This window comes from Miniopterus schreibersii (genome assembly GCF_964146895.1).
Source record: "Miniopterus schreibersii genome assembly, chromosome: 1".
NCBI lineage: Eukaryota > Metazoa > Chordata > Mammalia > Chiroptera > Miniopteridae > Miniopterus > Miniopterus schreibersii.
In genome coordinates this window covers 146304479-146319391 of record NC_138101.1, presented here as the reverse complement: position 1 = coordinate 146319391, position 14913 = coordinate 146304479, and the positions used below count along the sequence as shown (strand labels likewise).

General features: G+C 52.9%; 1 protein-coding gene across 1 annotated transcript in view; it reads right to left on the bottom strand.

The window, feature by feature from the left end:
• The window catches only part of DUOX1 (dual oxidase 1), a gene marked incomplete at its 5' end in the record, with an annotated part of 30425 nt that extends 16989 nt beyond the window's left edge, over positions 1-13436 (bottom strand). Inside the window, 17 exons of the mRNA XM_081138391.1 lie at positions 638-823; positions 1434-1633; positions 2357-2470; positions 3113-3250; positions 3852-3970; positions 4177-4352; positions 5474-5646; positions 5905-6007; positions 7259-7349; positions 8263-8359; positions 8506-8566; positions 8957-9123; positions 9268-9469; positions 9633-9820; positions 10595-10759; positions 10957-11040; positions 13379-13436. Of these exons, the coding sequence (XP_080994517.1) occupies positions 638-823; positions 1434-1633; positions 2357-2470; positions 3113-3250; positions 3852-3970; positions 4177-4352; positions 5474-5646; positions 5905-6007; positions 7259-7349; positions 8263-8359; positions 8506-8566; positions 8957-9123; positions 9268-9469; positions 9633-9820; positions 10595-10759; positions 10957-11040; positions 13379-13436 (2322 nt within the window). The remainder of the gene's footprint in view (positions 1-637; positions 824-1433; positions 1634-2356; positions 2471-3112; positions 3251-3851; positions 3971-4176; positions 4353-5473; positions 5647-5904; positions 6008-7258; positions 7350-8262; positions 8360-8505; positions 8567-8956; positions 9124-9267; positions 9470-9632; positions 9821-10594; positions 10760-10956; positions 11041-13378) is intronic.
• Positions 13437-14913: the final 1477 nt, after the last annotated feature.

Here is a 14913-nt window from a genome sequence, read left to right as displayed (position 1 = left end):
ACCTGTCATTCTTTGCCAGTTATGTTCCTTTCTGTGTGTACCCCATCTTCCCAGTGGGATGATGAACTCCTTCAGTGGGCGGCATGCTGTATTATCTCCCAAGCTTCTCCTCTCCACTGTTCTGCTCTCAGGCTGCCTTTATTTTCATGCCAGATAAGGACTCCAGTCCATGCATTTCTCTTCCTCTTATTTCCCCACATCCTCTCAATGGCTCTCAGAAGTCCACAAGATGGGCACTAACACCCCCTGGAGGCCTCTGGCAGCTGCACTCCCCCAAGGGGGGCGCTAAGGGCTCTCACTCCCCAAACTGCCTGTCTCGCCCTAGGATTCTGCAGCCTTTAAGTGAGGGCTGAGGCCCTGGGCAGCCTGAGGAGAAAGAGAGAGTGATACATGCAGATGAGCCCCTTCCTAGGGAATGCCTCTCTGGAGCCTCACAGGTGGGCAGCATTGGAATGGGGATAGGAGCATCTCCTTAATAGTAAGGTCAGGTGACTTGGCCAAAATCCCAGTAAATAGTTGATTCTTGGCTGTGATCTCGGGGTTTCTGACTTTCCCTGGAGTCACCCCATGGCCTTACACAGGTAAGGTCACCACCATAGGCAGACATGCAAGGACAGATCCGATCCCACGTACACACCTGGGAGAAAAGGTGCCTGAAAAAGGTCTCCAGGATGTGGCTCCGCTGCTCCCGCGTCACCGCTGCCCTCATCAGCTCCTGCTCCCGCAGCTCCCACTCCTGGAATCTCAGCCCACTCTCCTTCAGAGCCACCCGAAGGTTTTCCACCAGTGCCCGCCGCTCTTCCTCCAGGTTAAACAGCAGCACCTATGGAGGCAGCAGTAGGGAGAGCAACCATGTGTCAAGGCCTCTTGGGTCTGGGAGCTTTACATGAATTTTGTCAGGGGGCCACTGGAAAAAGAGCCCCTGCAAAAGAGAGTCTGTTATTTGCTGGTCTTAGGGGTGAAGTGGTTTTCTTATGTGTGCAGAGGTAGCATTCAAAGTCGCATACACATATAAAGCCGTTCTTCCCTCTCTATTCCATACTGGAGAGGGGAGGCAGGGAGGCCAGAGAACTGAGGGGACCATGAGCCAGATGGTCAGAGCTGAAGATCAGCCTCTGAGCTACCCTCCAAAATCTTTAACAAATCACTACAGCCTGAAATCAGGGACGGGGAAGAGCTTCTTCCAAGAAATCCCAACTAGGACCTGATGGTGTTCTTAGAAAGGGAGGGGGCAGACTGTGTCTGCAAGAGGAATAAGGGACTGTGGCGATCATGTAACCCAGCAGGCCCAGAGTGGGACAGATATGCTCAAGTTCATCTCTCCATCAGGTACTGCAGCTGGTAACCAGAGCCCTGTCTGGCCCAGTGCTCCTTTCCCTCCACCTGGCTGGCTATGGCTGTGGACAAGGAGCCCAGGGCCAGCTGGGCCATACCAGGTCATACTCCTTGGGAATCTTGAGCAACAGGGTGTGGCGTCCACGGTTGCTGGACAGGATGAGGTTGACCTGCTGCAGGGGCCTCAGCTGGATGATGCGGAGCACAGAGAGCCTGCCATCCATGACACGGACCTGCCCAGGCTGCAGGTGCACAAGCACAGGCCGGCAGGGCTCCTTGTGGCCCTGCCATTCCAACGCTGGGGAGAGACAGGGCTGGGTCAGCTGGGGCCCTCCGGGCCTGCCCTGCCTAAGGCACATCCAAAGGAAGGAGGCCAGCTCAGAGCTGGAGTTAGATCAAGGCCTCTGCAGCTCCAAGCCTCTTCGTGGGGACTGAGGGTCATCCCCTCCCTGGCAATCCTGCTGTGCCTCTTTCCCATGAGAATAACTACTGTTTCCTGAGTGTTTACGATGTGCTTTGTATGAACGACTTCATTTAATCTTCATAAATCTATGAGGTGTTATTATTATTCCTATTTTACAGATAAAAATAAATTTAGAGAAATTAAAAAATCTGCCTAAAGCCCAACTGCTAGAACCAAGATTCCAATCCTCAGTCAGTCTGACTCTAGACCTTCATTAATTACTTCTCTGTGGCCTGAAATTCCAGTGGGAGATGCACATAGCAGCAGTTCTTGGGAACTTGTGAGTCACAGTAACCCTGTGAAATGTAATCGGGGGTCCTGTGACTCCTCCCCATGCATCTATCACATTTTCTATTTTGGGGACCATTGGGAGGAGCTACGGAGGTGGGAGGATTCCAGGTCCAATTTCCACCCGATGCCCCTGTGGCTCTTCCCACCTGCCCTGGCTGCCTGGGGGCCTAGAAAAAGGAGGCCTTTTCCTTAGGTTGCTGAGGTGGAGGTAGGGGCTGTCTCGCTGAGTCATGTCCTCATCACCACCCTGGCCAGCCCCAGGCCTACCTTCCACACCCTCCACGAACTTCTCAGACCTGATGCTCTGGCAATTCTGGCCCTGGAGCCTCTTGAAATTTCTCCTTCGGAGCCGGGCAACAATCCAGGCAACAAGCAGGCTCACTGGCAGGGCAGAGGCAGTAGGATGCTCAGAGGAAGGTGAGGGTCTAGGGAGAGCAGTGGCTCCTTTGCCAGACTCCTTTCTTTGGCAAGGGCCCTGCTTTCCCCAACTCCTAGTTCTGTCCATTCTCAAATTGTGAAGCTCCCTTCAGGGAGGGAGGGGGCTGCTTTGCATCCTATGAGGAGCTTTGATGCCTGTGCAGCCTCCTCCCCTGCTTCGAGCACTCAGGTCCTTTCCCAGTCGGAGGCTGGACCCACTCTGCCAGGCTGCTCGTCGACCCACACACAGCCATGCCAAAGACCAAGTCCAAAGCCTCTGCCCCAGCAGCTACCTCCCAGCCCTTGTTCTCTAGCAGGGATTTGCCCCTGACAGTTTCCCAGGCCCAGACTCCTACAGATAGCTGTGCAGTGTGGATTCTCTGTGGTCCCTGATCAATCTGGGCCCCAAGGGGATCCCAGGAGAATAGGGGGGGGTCAGTTTTCCCTGGTGCCAACTTATCTACAGGTCAGACAGTTCTGTGTCCCCTCCTGCTCTGATATTTTTGTCATCAGCCCAGAGGAACATGGTTGGTTGCCAGAGATGGACCCAAACCCACCCCCCAGCTTGCATCTCTCACCCAACCCCACGCTGCCCATCATTTTTACCCAGGGGGAAGCAGCAGAGGGTCCCGATGGTGACCCCGAAGCCAAATCCACTGCCTTTGAAATAGTCCCGCATGACAGGGGGGACACAGGCTGGCAGGCCCTCGGTGCTGAGTTGTCTTGGCTGTGGGCAGGGGTCCCCTGGGAAGACAGAGAAAGTTAGAGTTCTGGGAGGCGGTGCTCGGCCACAGGCTCAGGTGCAGCATCACTGAGGAGGTTAGGGTGACAGAAACAGGGGGTGGCTCTGGGTACCAGAGGGAAGGGGCTGCTTACTCCTGCCATTGTCCCTGCCATTGTCCCAAGAATGTGATGTTTTCCTACTTGGGTAACAAGTGGGGTCCAAAATGAACCTCAACCTCTGTCTCTCCCTCATATGCACGTGTGTACACACACACACACACACCTTCCCTCATCACTGCCATGGGGTTGGGATTTCCTCACTACACTCAGCCCTCCTAATGTTCCACCCACCTCCAGTCCTATCCCAGCTGAATGTGAGTCTCCTTACCAGATTTCTCTGAGTCTCAGCCCTGCCCGCACTTGGGCACCTCCTGGAGTTGTGAAGAGGGGAACCTACACAGCTGTGTGTTGTCAACCTTGATGCCCAGATCCAAAGTTCCCAAGGGCACAACCATAGCTCACTTGTCTTTTGGAGTCTACTGTCCAGCTGAACCAAACCCATGGTTGAGGAAGAAGGAGACGCCAGACCCCAAACCCCTCCAAGCACCCCCTGGCCACTCACCAGCATGCCAAAAAAAGACATTGGGCTGCAGGGCACTGGGGTCCACATTGGTGACAGCCATGAGAACATCCCATAGGGATGTGTTTCTGATCTCTGCAATCTCTTCCCCAGAGAATAGCCTGAGGGTGAGAGAGGTGGGGAGTTCTCACAGTGGGAGAGAGATGCAGGCCCCAGGCCCAGGGATCCAGGTGAGGAAAGAGACCCAGAGGGGGTGGGGAGGGGCAGGGCCAGCTGGGAATCAAGGGCCCCTGGGGGTTGTTTACAGGCAGGGGGTCTGGGCCCAGGCCAAGGTGGAGTCTGAGGTGGGAGCCCAGGCAGGCCTTACCCATTCCTGGTGTTCTCAAACCAGTAACGGTCACCATCCCGCAGTCGCACAAACTGGTCAAGGACTATGGCGCTGAAGAGGGGTCCGGGGTCCCCATGGCTTTCCAGAAGCCCCCCAGGGAGCAGCTCCAGCAGGGACAGGTCCTGGTTGTACAGAGCAGCTGTGGCTTCCAGCACCTGGGGCCAAGAAGGGAAGGGAGTTGAGTGTAAGCACCTGGCACTCACCCTCAGGCAAAGAGGTGGTTTCCAGGAATCAGGCTCAGGGCTAATAATAATAAATGACAGTAACAATAGCTCACTGATTATGCCCCAGGCACTGCTCTGAGTGCTTTACATAAGGTAACTAATTATGGGAATTCTCTCACAATTTTACAAAGTTGGAATAAAACAGGCAGCCAGTCCCTTACATAACTTATTCTTGAAAAAGTATACAAGTTGAAGGATCAAAATCAGTGCAAATGTTAAATGGTAGAATAATGTGTTAGAAAAGGTTTTTATTCTTTAGGTCTAAAAAAATATGTTTAAAAAATCAAACCCCTACATATACATTGCCTTTAAAAGACAGTCTTCAACAATATATGAGCAGCATGTTCTACCTGACCTCTACTTTAGTTCTTTCCTTCACAGTGTAAATAAGCACTTGATCAGCTTAATCCCAACGAGGCGCAATTGAAGCTAAAGATTTGCTATTTTGGGTATGCCTGGTGATTTCTATCTTTATACTGATTTTATAAAGTTTACACGCCCCACGCACATATAACTTTTTTATCTATCTTTCAATTCTCCACTTTCCAACACTTTTATAAAATAGTAAGGACAAAGACAATAAAATTGTCATGCAATTGTAGAAACACTGCAGTGCCAAGATGGTAAGGCAGCTAAAACTGGTCGGTTGTTTGACAAGCAATGCCACTCACCCGGGTGAGAGCTGACTCCCCAAAGGCAGCTTGGATATCAGTGCATGAAAGTACGGCTTGTTCCTGAGTCAAGGACCTTCTATACCCACTCAGGGAATCATTGGGAAGAGTAAATGAGACAATGTCTCTTAAGTGCTTGGCATGCAATAGATGCCCAATAAACATTTACTGGATCTGCAGTCGCAGAGTCTAAAGCCAACTCTGCTGGTCTGGTAACTTCCAGCCTGGTGTGTGATACTGGGAAAAACAACCTGGCTGAGCCCTGCCCTTCTCACCAGGTGCTTGTCTCTCATGCCTGGGTCTTGCTGCCCATCTTCTGTATCTCAGGCCAGTGTGCCCTGGCCCTCCCATGTTGCCCTCTGGGTCCTGACCCCTCCTCACCCTGCCATCACTCTGGAAGAGTGCAGGGTTGATGTCCTGCCATCTGGTAATGGGAGGCAGGCCCAGTGCTGCCCTGGCCTTGGTGTAAGAAGGCAGGCCCAGGTCCCGGCCCCGCTGCAGGCTGCTGGCCAAGTGGTCTGTGCGGGAAAACTTCAGTGGCCCGGGCCAGAAATCTGTGAATTTGATAGCAGAGAATCTCAGGGAGCTCAGCAACAGCATAGCTCCTCCAGACTATGCCCCAGGCTCCCACCAGCCCCAGGGGATCTGAGCCATACAGAGGGAGCTGTGGCCATCAGGTCAGAAGCTCTCTTAGCAGTGAGACTGTAGGTTCCCAGCCCTGGATACCCCTCCCTGCCTGGCTATGGAGCTCCAGCTGAGCCTCCTCCCAAGGGCCCGGGGTGCACAGCCTACAGGGCCAGTCTTGGCCTCACCTCGCACATCCTCAACCACCACGTGGTCCTCTCGCTCAGCAATCTGGGAGGCCATGCCCAGTAGCAAAGCATCCACATCTTCAGCTCTTTGTAGGTTTGGGTGCTATGGAAGTGAAGAGAGGAGAAGGGTGTGGCTAATGGGCCAGAGCTTGGGCAGCCTGGCTCCCTCACCCCATAGTCTGTGCCCTCCACTCAGCCCTGCTGCTCACTCCAAACCAGCGGGCCACTCCTCTGCCACACGATTCCCCACTCCCGGCACGTGATGTCCCCATTCAAAGCCCCAGCTGCTGGGACACAGGTCTCCATAAGCACAAGGGACTGAAAACTTTATTTCTTCTATTTTAGAACCAGACTTGAGAGCATGGCTGACAAAGACACCAGAAGATCTAGGTCTTGGTTCTTGGTCTGTTTACTAACCTGCTGTGTGATTGTGGGCAAGTCATAGGATCTCTCTGAACTCCCCTTACTAAAAAAGGCATTTGAGATTAATAAAATAATAAAATAAAATTAATAAAGTAATAAAGAGGGATTAGGAGGACACTGAGGTCTTTTTCAACTCAGATCTATGACTCTGATCCTATGCCTTCCTCTTCTCTTTTCCTCCCTCCTCCCTTCCCCTCTTATGAACACTCTACACAAAGCATCTGAGTTTGCTTTAAATTAATGATCAATACCCTTGACCCACACTGACCTGGATGGACAGACTATCCCTGGTAATCTCTCAGAATCCCTCCCTCCTCCTTGTCCCCAACCCATGAAAACATATTCACATGTAGCCCTGGGTGTGACTAACTGGAAAGTTTCCTGGGGGGCTGGGATGGCTGGGGTGCTCCAAGGCCTAGGGGACCCAGAGCTGTCAAGGAGAAGAAAAGCCTAAGAGGAAGCAATACCTGTAGAGCCACACTTGCACAGGCCCCACTGTCTCCCACACAGTCCTGAGGTGAGAGTAGAGGGTTGACTTTTTTTTTTTTAATCTTTATTCATTTAGAGTGCAATTCTGGGCCAATCTACAACCAAGAGAAAACCCTAAACTTTGAAGTAGTGTTAACAGGCTGAATGATATAGCAGTATAGCCCCTGTACGTACAAGCAAGAAGTCAGTTTCCATTCCCTTCAGAAAACCTCTTGCTAAACACGTTTTCTTTCTATGAGGGTTGACTTTTGACCAGGTACAGCTCTCTGGTCATCTCAGACACTGGTAGGGGAGATGGTTTCGGTTCCCAGGCTTCCTCCTCCACCCCGTCCCATCCCAGGTGGCTGCCTCAGCCCTACTGCCCATCTTCATCACACATACACATGTGCACAAGCACACACAACACACATATGCCAACCCACATATATATCCCAGCCCTGACCTCTCGGCTCCAGTAGCTGTTGCACACCCGGAGAGCTCTGGAGACACTTGAATCCCAATTGATGATCCTCTGGAAGTGGCAGCTGGCATTTCTAAAATGCAAGGAGCAGGGGAGTGGTGACTGAGATCCTGGGGTCCTAATGTCAGGCATCAGCTCTGCTCTCTAAGACTGTAGCTAGGGGCCAGGCCATTGCTTCCCTGAGGTGGTATGTGGTCAGGGTAGGTCCTGAACAATCTGATTTTGGGAGGTCCCTCTCCCCACATCAGACCAAGCATCTAAAAATATACCCATAGAGCTTGCACATGCTTTTTTGTGCATTCTCTTTCTCTCCACATATACATATACATTTTGAAAGAATTTTTAATTGTTCTTTTGAAATTACTTGTCTATGGATAACTCAATTGCTATGATTCCTTGGCCATCATCAGGCATATCCAGAAAATGTTCCAAAGTAAGAAAACGTAATCTATGAACTGTTTTAAATTATAATGCAATTGTAAAAAATAAACTAACGTGCTTTGCTTTGTATACATATAATTAAACGTATATTTTTAGTGTAAAGTTCTCTTTTCATTATTTTAGAGCCAGTATTTCCTTCAGCTCTCATACCTTTTTATTATAATTTCCCCCAAAGTTTTCTAAGGCCTGGGTCCTATGTTTACAGCTAAAAATGCCCCCAGGGTAATGTCAAGACTTGAAGTTCAGACCGCCAGGCTTTGTGACTCACCCTCTGAGCCTCAATTAGTCTGTCGTAAACTGAGGGATTAATATCTACACCAGCTGCAGGAAAATGGGCATAAAAGTGCTTAAATACCACAATGATGTATCTTTGTAAAAAATTGTTTTTATTCTAACCCTCCATATTCACTGTTCCCTGAAGGAATGGGCTCAACTTCAGACTGATAATCCTGTCCTAAAGACTCAAGTGTGCAATTTTTGCAATTGACAAGCCCCCCCCCATCCTGCCCCTGCCCCTCCCAACACACATTTGAGCCCTCCTTTACCTCATGTAGACGCCAGGGGGTACCATGGTGGAAAAGAACTGCTCAGAGGCCACCAGGAACTCTGGAGAGATGCTGGGGTCCAGGAAAGGGCGGTACCCTGCCCCATGGGAGTAAGAGCAGAAATTAGATCCTTAACCCCCACGCCCCCCACCCCCTATAACCTGCACCCACCTGTCTTCTTCCCCTTATGGGTCCTAACCACGACTTCCCCTCAGCCCAGGTGCTACCCCATGATGCCCTCACCTGTATATTCTGGGGGTGTTTTCTGCAAGAAGCTGGGCAGCCACTCATACAGAGCAATGTTCTGAGGGTCAAGAAAGAGGAAAGGGGAGGTGAGTGCTCCAGCTGCCAGGCCACGAGGGATCTGAGCCCAAGGAAAGCTTAAGTGGGGGAGGGCCACCAGGCACGGGCAGCCATGGGAAAGACAATTCGAACAGGAGAGGTGCTGAGGCCTGTCCTCCCAAGGAACAAGGGGTTTCGGGGGTGCGGGTGCAGCTAAGCCTCTTGTGTGAGCCGCACTTTGCCTCCTTATAATTTCAGGGTCTGTTCCCAGACCTCAGCTCTCCGGGAGGGCTGGACTCCCAGTAGAGGGTGTTTCTGGGTGGCGCGTGCCCAAGGATGGAGGGCTCTGCAGGGGGCAGAGTCTCCCGGGGACCAGGGCGTGAGGGTGGGGTGGGGAGGGCCGTGCCCCGACCTGGTAAGTGGCGATGACCCTCTTGCGCGCGTGCTGGAACAGCTCCTCGTCGCCCCAGTGCGGGTGCTCGCGGGCCAGCCTCTGCGCCCACAGGTTGTGGTAGCGGAACCAGAGCAGGCCCAGCGCCTGCAGGAAGGGCTCGCGGTTCCCTCGCTCTGCCCCGAAGGCTGCGTCCGACCCAGCGGGGTCACAGGGGACGACAGGAGCGGCGCTGTGACCCAGGGGAGCGCCACCTGGCCGCCCCAGCCCGCCCCCCAACCCGCCCTGGACGCTCCGGCCCCCCCCCCCCCCGCCGCGCCCCGTGGCCTCACCGTACAGCCCCCGAGGCCCACGCTGTTCCGTGGCGGGGTCGGGCGCGGTCCACATGAGCAGGGGGACCTGCGTGTCCCGGGGGAAGGCGGGGTCGGGCCCGGACGCCAGCTGGCCCCCCGAGAAGCTCCGCAGTGCGTCGCTCCAGGAGTGAGAGGAGCCATAGATGGCGCTGCCGTCCAGCCAGCCGGTCACCTCGTTGGTCTGCGGGCAGGGGACAGGCGAGCAGGGGTCGGGTAGTGGAGGCGGGTATGGGGGCGCCGGGCCTGGCGGCGGCCTGTGGGTGGGGTGGGAACGTCTCCACCCCTGACCCCGAGCCCCACCTCCCTCGGACCCGGCCCCTGCCCCGCAGTCCGCCTAGTCTCACCAGGTCCCGGGGGTTGCTGGGGCTCTGTCCGGTCTTGGGGTCCCAGCGGCTCCTCTGGAAGGGCAGCACCACGTCCCCGCGCCGTTGGGGGTCGAACACGGGGTCCCCGGGCGGGATGCGGATGTTGAGGAACTCGGCGGGGCAGCCAGGCCTCTCCACGCTGACCAGGTCCGAGAGCACGTGGTAGCCTGCGGGCAATGGGGGGGCGCTGGGGGAGGGCGAGCTAGGGCCAGCTAAGGCCGCTCTTTGTTCCCCAGGTATCTAGTTCCCCCACCCCCAGCCCAGAGCTTCAAAAGACTTAACAGCCATTATGGGCAAGTCCCAGCCATGACCTCGCCCATCCCTTCCCAATACTTTGTTACACGCTGGTCCAACTGTTTTCATTGCCAGTTTGGCCTTCACCTTGGTAACTGGGAGGTGCCCCCTGAGTGTGCCTAGGCACTCAGGCTGGCCACATGGGCTCCAGCAAACAGCTGGGAGCAGCCTGCCCAGAAGGCCTGCCAGCCTCGGTGGCTCCCTGAATGGCCAACAGGAGCCTAGCATTCCTGCTGGAAGCCAACAACTAGTCACTGGGGTCAGCCGGCCTTAGCACCCCCATTTCAATACCCCCCAGCCGCCCTGACAGGATAAGATCCCTGCCCTGAGCCCGTCCTAGGAACCACAGAGGCCAAGAGTGAGACTAGCATCCCACCAAGAGTCCCTAACAGATTATTTTCATGCTCCTGCTTCTACTCCCCACCCCCATCAACAGCTCAACCTGGGGCACATTTATACCTTTTCCAACCAGACTTTTTTCCTCTGCTCCCACCCCTACCCTACCCCATTGCCTACCCTTCCATCTTTCTCCACCCCCTCTCTGATCCTCCAATACTTCTCTCCCTCACTCCCTGAGTCCGCCCGCAGACATAGAGGCATCTAGCTGACCCCACTGGCCTCCATCCCCTACAGGTTGAGGTCCTTACCAAAGAAGACCCCAAGCACTGTGCGGTTTTGCAGGGAGGCCTGCCCTGCAGGGCCCCTCATGGCAGTGTTGCTGAGGTCTCGGGGATTGGGCAGGTAGGGTTCTCCCAAGGGCTGGTACACACCATCTGCATAGGTGGCTGGGACCAGGCGCTGCAGCCGATAGCCTGGGATGGGATGGGTAGGGACACGGACCAATCCTCAGAGGAGTTCCCTGACCTCCCCTCTCCCAGGCTTCCTCCATACCACAGATCTTAAAACCTTAGCAATGGGTGAGGCTTAGCTGGTGCCTGCCAGCCCTTGCCCCTTAGCAGTGGGTACCACCCTGACCCTGGGCCCCTGTATCCACTTGGCTCTCACTTACCTTTGCTGCCCCATCTGTGCTCCATAAGGTTGTTGTACCACCCATCAAATCGCTGCACCTCCCACGAAATGGGGTTCTGAGCTCCTATGTGAGGATGGAGGGAAGGGGCAGCTGGACAAGTCAGTGCATGAGAGGATGGGTAGGCCTGCAGGATATGCATCCTGTGAGCCTGGCACTTGGGTCGGTAGAAAGTGGACACCCAGCACAGATGTGGGAGGTAGGGTACAGAGGGAGATCATCAGAGCAAAGTGACGTTCAAATTCAAGCCGAATCTTTAAGTTGTTGGGGGGTAGGGTGGGGGTGGGGAGAGATATGGCAGGGAGCACTGAAGGATTGTAGCCAGGTAGCCATGTGCAGTGTGCTGACAAATGGCCTCAGAGAGGAAGAGGAAACAGAAGGGAACAGTGGCCATGGGGAAGGCGATGCAGACTTTGACTGTCCTCCCTGGGGGACACAGCAGGATAGAAGCCATTTCAAGCCTTAAGACATCATACAGAGCAAGAGCCAGTCACCCCCAAAGAGCCAGCTACTCTTCCACCCAGGGAAGGACATGTCACTCTGTGATCCATCCCCAGGCAAGGGCAGTGTGGAGAGGGTCTTGGCCCTCTCCTGCCGAGCAGAGCCCAGTGCAAGGGTGTGGGCCACAGAGCTGTGGGTTTGGTCCTTATTTCAGCTTCCTGGGTGGGATCAGGGACTGGCAGGCATGTGGATAACCTTGCCCTCCTCCTCTTTGGGGGCATCATGACCCCCAAATAATTCCTCCCCTTGACCCTTGTACTCCCTCCCTTTGTACTCCAAAAATCTAGGGCTTGGGGGGGGGGGTGTACACTCAGCTGTTGAGGGAAGAACTCAGGCAATGGGAGCAGAGGGCAGGATCCAGAATCAGAAATATAATGGGGGTCCTTCTGGTAACTAGATTAGTTTCCCCAAACTAGGAGGCTACAGGGCTGAGTCTCTCTCTCTCTTCACCTCAGAGAACAGAGCAAAGAAAAGGATTCTCATCAGCCAGAGGGAGACTCACTCCTCTGATCATCTTCCCACTCAGACGAAGAACAGGATCTCAGAGCTACCCTTCTGCCCCATACCCGACACACACACACACACACACACACACCCCAGATTATTTTGAGCTGAAGGCAACCAAGACACAGCAGACTCAAGAAAAAACTACCTTTCTCTCAACCACCTAAAAAATATTAGATAGGGGGCCTGGCCCAGAAAGAAGGCTAATACCAGAGATAACTTTTTATCTGTCTGGCAGGGCAAATATCTAACCAAACTTCTGCTCTTCCTACTGTTCTGTGAATTTCCCTTCTCCTGTTAGATGCCCCAGGCCCCTTTCCCATTCCTCAGCCTAGGATGGTAAAGAAGCCTCAACTATCCAATTTGCCTGTGGGCCCCCTGTTTTTATGAAATTCAATTTGTTTCTCCTGTTAATCTGTCTTATGTCAATTTAATTATTAGATCAGCCAAAGAACCTAGAAGGGAAAAAGGGAAAATTTTTCCACCCCTGCAGAACCCAACTAAAGATCAGAACTTAGGGCAGAAATAGGGCAGCCACATACATGTGATCTCTAAAATGAGATGAACAGGTGGCAGAACAAGGGGTGAAGGCTGTTGGGGAGAGTGTGGGGAAGAATGCCTTTTGGGAATAAGAGGTGAGAGAAAAGGAAGATCTAAGGCCAAGGCATAGAGAAAGCTAGAAGGAATGTGAATGTGAGCAGCTCTGGCAAGGGAGAAGCTGCAGGGGCTGGCTCACCACCGTATGTCTCCAGCCAGGACAGATCACTCCACAGTTTTTCTTTGCCCCCTGTTCTTGCACCCTCCACCCTTGATGATCAGGGACTTGCTCTTTTTAGCCTAACTTGTGGCAACCTTAAGCCCACTTCCCTAAAAGACCCAGACTACAGGGAATGGCCTCAGATTCCAGTAAGAGACTGTTCAAAGCCAAAGGTAACAAGATGAAACTCTTCTGGATTGTTTTTTGTTTTTTTAAATCATATTGTTTTGGAACATTGGTGACTTCCCTTTGGGGAAGTCAGCTTTCAGTCCAATCTGACCCCAAGATCCTTTATTCTCTGTGTCTAATCAATCTTTTCCTATTTGGGGTCAGGGGTCCTTACTTTATGAAGAAAGAGAGAAGGTAGGGGAGAGACAGAGGGGTCCCCAGACCATAAGTAATGAGATAGGAAGTGCTTCCACAGCATTCGAGGCTCCCTAATTCTCTATATTTGGGGAAATATTTCATTTTCCATCCATCTAGTCAACAAGCTGGAAATGAGCACCTGCCATGTGCAGGCTACTGTGTTAGCTAGGGAGTAGGGGCAGAGATTAATGTGATGCAGCTTCTGTCCTTGGGGAAGCCCAGAAGATGGTGGGTTCCTCTGCTCCTATCTATGGTTCTCCTCCAATCTATACTCACCCGTGGGCATCCATGGACCAACCAGGAGTGTCCATGCCAGAGCCAGGTGGAAGTCCATGATGAAAATGGTGAATAGTTAAAATGGAGACCTTAGAAAAAGACAGAGCATAGAGCGAATGAGCCCCAGCAATTGAGGGAAGTCAGGCCAGGGCCTATGCAGGTCCCCGTGAATCAAGGCATGGGGCTGGGCCAAGGCCATAGTTAGAAGCAAAGAACAGGAGACTCCCTCCTTCCCAAGAATCTTTCATTTATTTAACAAATACTTGATGAGCACCCCCTGCATAGTGGGCATGGACCTAGGCACTGGAGATTAAGTGATGAACAAAGCAAACAGAAATCCCCACCTTCCTGGACTTTACTGTCTAAGAGTAATTGGAAAACCTTGCTGACTGCAGTGTGTTTTCCTTGGAAAGAGCCTTGTTTGGAGGCCAGGATATGGTGCCACTGCCAGTCCACTGTGTGGATCTTAGGTCACTTATCTGGTCTGGACCTTGGTTTCCTCTTCCAGCTATGGGAGTAAACGTATCTAAACTGTCTACCTCCTGGCATGGTTGCAAGAATCAAATGTGAAATTGAAAAGTGGCAAGTGTTATGTAAATACGATATAGAGAGGGTGGCCTGGAGCTTGGCTCCTCTGAGTCCACTCAAAGGGGTTCCTGGGTTTTTCTTTTAAAAAATATGTTTTTATTGATTTCAGAGAGAGGAAGGGAGGAGAGAAAGAGAAACATCAGTGATGAGAAAGTCATTGATTGGTTGCCTCCTGCATGCCCCCTGCTGGGATCAAGCCTAGGCATGTGCCCTGACTGGAATCTAACGAAGATCTCCTGGATCATAGGTTGATGCTCAACCACTGAGCCACGCAGACTTCCTGCTCTCTCCCCCCAAGCCAACAAATCACCCAGGGATAACAAGGAAACAGAGGCAATAGTGGACTCAGGTTGGAACTCCTGAGTGGCACAGGGAGTACCCAAGGCCAGTTAAGACCTCCAAAGGCAATGTGGAGATGGGGGTGGAGGGGGCTGGGGGACTATCTAATGGAGGAAGGTGGGAGCTCATGGAAAGCCTCTTCTCTAGTCAAACCCTCAGCGATCCTGGACAGGTTGCCTGGTCACAGAGGAGGGAACCCAGAAGGTGACCTCACCCCCACTCGCCATCTCACATTAAAGAAATGAAAAAACGTAGGTCTTGTCATAACTCAAAAGCTTAGTGTTCTACCCACTCCATCCCAGAGACTGTCCAGAGGCTGGCCTTTGATAGTTTGTGAAGCTCAGAGCTCTGGGTGGTGGAAGCCATAAGGCTGGTGCTGAAGTGGCCACAGTGGTCCTTTCCTGATCTACGATGTCCTTCCCCCTTACCACTCTGACTTCTGGACCCTTGGTACACCAATGTCCACCAGTGTACCACTCAACCTGGAAAAGCATGCAGTGAGCCCCCAGGCCAGGCTGTAGGGACAGCCTGAAGTAGAAGGTAGACACTCCTTGTGGGTGGGTAGCCACAAGGATTTACACAGCAACATTGGTTCCGTAGCTTCTTAC